The sequence below is a fragment of the Histoplasma capsulatum genome, genomic scaffold (genome assembly GCF_000149585.1).
Source record: "Histoplasma capsulatum NAm1 scaffold_6 genomic scaffold, whole genome shotgun sequence".
In the NCBI taxonomy this organism is placed as follows: Eukaryota; Fungi; Ascomycota; class Eurotiomycetes; order Onygenales; family Ajellomycetaceae; genus Histoplasma; species Histoplasma mississippiense.
The window spans coordinates 1,656,756-1,659,033 of NW_001813977.1; the positions used below are offsets into that span (position 1 = coordinate 1,656,756).

Below are 2,278 nucleotides of genomic sequence, written 5' to 3' on the forward strand. Positions count from 1 at the left end.
TAAGTTTTTCCCGTGTGGAGTCATCATCAGCTTTTCAGTAGCAAGGAATTTCTCGATCATGTCGTCAACAATCAGTTGATTAAGCGCATCCCCCCCCCAAGGTCTTATCCCAGCCACTGCCTATAACTTGTACTTCTTGAACAGTTTTGTTAAATCGGCCAACGTCTTTGACGGACCGGCTCTGGAACCGGAGAACAGTCGCAGAGGTACAACCAGCACCCATGTCGTACACAGCATGATACTCTGGCTTGTTTCCTTCCGATACACTGGGGAAAGTTCGACTCGTAGCATAGTTGACGCCAACAGCCAAGCCATCACTGATCAGAGCGATAACATTGAGCCCGGCCAACTCCGCTGATAATTCAACACTCCGTTTCTCCTCTGCAGTATAGAATGGCGGGAAGGTGATGACTGCATCCTCGATTTGAGACCTCCGGTCACCCATCGCCTCCGCGTTAGCTTTAACCTGTCTCAACTGCATTGCCAATAACTCCTCCACCATAAAACGTTCACGACCTCGATCTTCTCCCAGCTTATTGCTTTTAATCCCAACAGTACCCCGGTGTGGAATCTCTCCAATATCAATGGCGGGATACCGGCTCCTGTATATCTTAACTGCATTTTCATTTTTTCCATCGGAGCTCGGAATTCCAACGTTAAACGGAATACCCAGGAGAACTTTCAGATTAGGGAAAACATCGTCGGGGAATCGAGAGGCAAGCGAGAGCGCATCACCACCATAAAATCGCTCAGGAAAAACGGCATTCTGTTCACGAGCCGGCTTGAATGCCACAGCGGCAACTTCCTTTCTCTTGGAATCCTTAGTTAACACGATTTCGAGGGGTACCCCTGGCTTTACTAGAGCTGCCTTTATGTATTCTGTCCCAAGATCGATTCCTATGATTGCGGAGCCAGCCGCGGAAACTTGGACGGGAAGAGCTGCGAGAAGGAGTAACGCAAGGAGGGAGAAGAGAAAGTATAATGAGAGGAATCGCCCTGGGGAACGTCGTCGTCGTCCCGGAGGAGCCATTATGAGAGAGTCGTCGTGTATAGCTGTAGTACTTGTTAGCTAGTTGAAACGAAACTTTGCGCAAGCTCGCTGAATTCTGAGTTCCAGATAAATACTTACCTATGCTGACACCAATTAAGTGGGTTCTGCTTTCGGAGAGGAAATAAGCCAAAGAGCAGAACACAATGAAATATAATAACCTCTCTTATACAATTGTGAAATACATCTGCGGAGTATGCGAATACCGAAACAAGACGAAGGAGCTTGCGGGGAGACGTACCGTGGAAATGTTAAATTCAAAGGAGGGATGCAAACCGGGGGAACGAGAAAGGACACGTTAATACCCGGAGTCTACGCCCCAAGATGCTCTTGTCGGGATAATAAGCAGCGTTCTAAATATGCGGGATGTTGAAGCTGTTCACCATGTAACGATCTTTAATGAGGACACATTGGCAATTGGGAGAGTGCAAACATACCAAATCCAGTTAGCTGCTGCCGCTTTATGTTGAATTTAGTTTGTCTTGTTTGCATCTTGGAAGAACCCTTGAACCGTTTTCTCAATCTCCAAAGTAAGATTCGATAGAGACCAAGTTTTGGGAAGGCTGTTCAAAAGCTCTAACACAGGGTCCAATGGGTCAATGGGTCATTCTTTCCAGCCGTTGTTGTTAGATAGGCATCTCCTAGACAGAGCCAAGCAGCTGAATGACGACCCTTGAGGGTTCTAGCTTCGAACCAAACCAACTTTTGCTACGCCTGTCCGAACTGGACGATGTCCGAATATTGCCCCAAATTACTGAATATCAAAGTTGCAAGGCATCTACGCCCCTATCCGGCGCCCAATTACTGCGCTCTCAAGGCACTGCCTCGCCAGAAGATACCCACTATTTTCAACGTCGGATAGGATCCTGTATCTACGCTGCGGTGATGACTCGGCTAGATATCGCCTTCGTAGTTGGCAAGCTTGCTACCTTTATTGTCAGCCCTTCTGAACGCCATTCCGCAGAGATTGATCGCGTTATCGCCTATCTACGAAATACGAAGAATCTAGCTATCCAATATGGCGGAGCAGATACCGATGCCCTATCGATGAATATAGTAGAAGTAGCAAGTGGTGCCTCTTTTGCGGATGATTCAGATAGAAGATCAACTGAAAGTGATACATTCAAACTCTTTGGGGGCGCAGTGGATTGGAAAGTTTGGAAATCAAAAAGGCCACAAGTGAAGAGAATCAGTTCAGAGCAGAAGCTGGCTTTGTCTATTCACAGGCAG

The 2,278-nt window shown here is 47.2% G+C and overlaps 2 protein-coding genes across 2 annotated transcripts in view; one reads left to right on the forward strand and one right to left on the reverse strand.

Moving 5' to 3' along the window:
* Window positions 1-1,030, reverse strand: part of HCAG_06817 (predicted protein) — a gene marked incomplete at both ends in the record, with an annotated part of 3,029 nt that extends 1,999 nt beyond the window's left edge. Inside the window, one exon of the mRNA XM_001539162.1 lies at window positions 134-1,030. Coding sequence (XP_001539212.1) covers window positions 134-1,030 — 897 coding nt within the window. The remainder of the gene's footprint in view (window positions 1-133) is intronic.
* A 377-nt stretch (window positions 1,031-1,407) lies between these two features.
* The window catches only part of HCAG_06818 (predicted protein), a gene marked incomplete at both ends in the record, with an annotated part of 1,118 nt that continues 247 nt past the window's right edge, over window positions 1,408-2,278 (forward strand). The window contains 2 exons of the mRNA XM_001539163.1: window positions 1,408-1,493; window positions 1,735-2,227. Of these exons, the coding sequence (XP_001539213.1) occupies window positions 1,408-1,493; window positions 1,735-2,227 (579 nt within the window). The remainder of the gene's footprint in view (window positions 1,494-1,734; window positions 2,228-2,278) is intronic.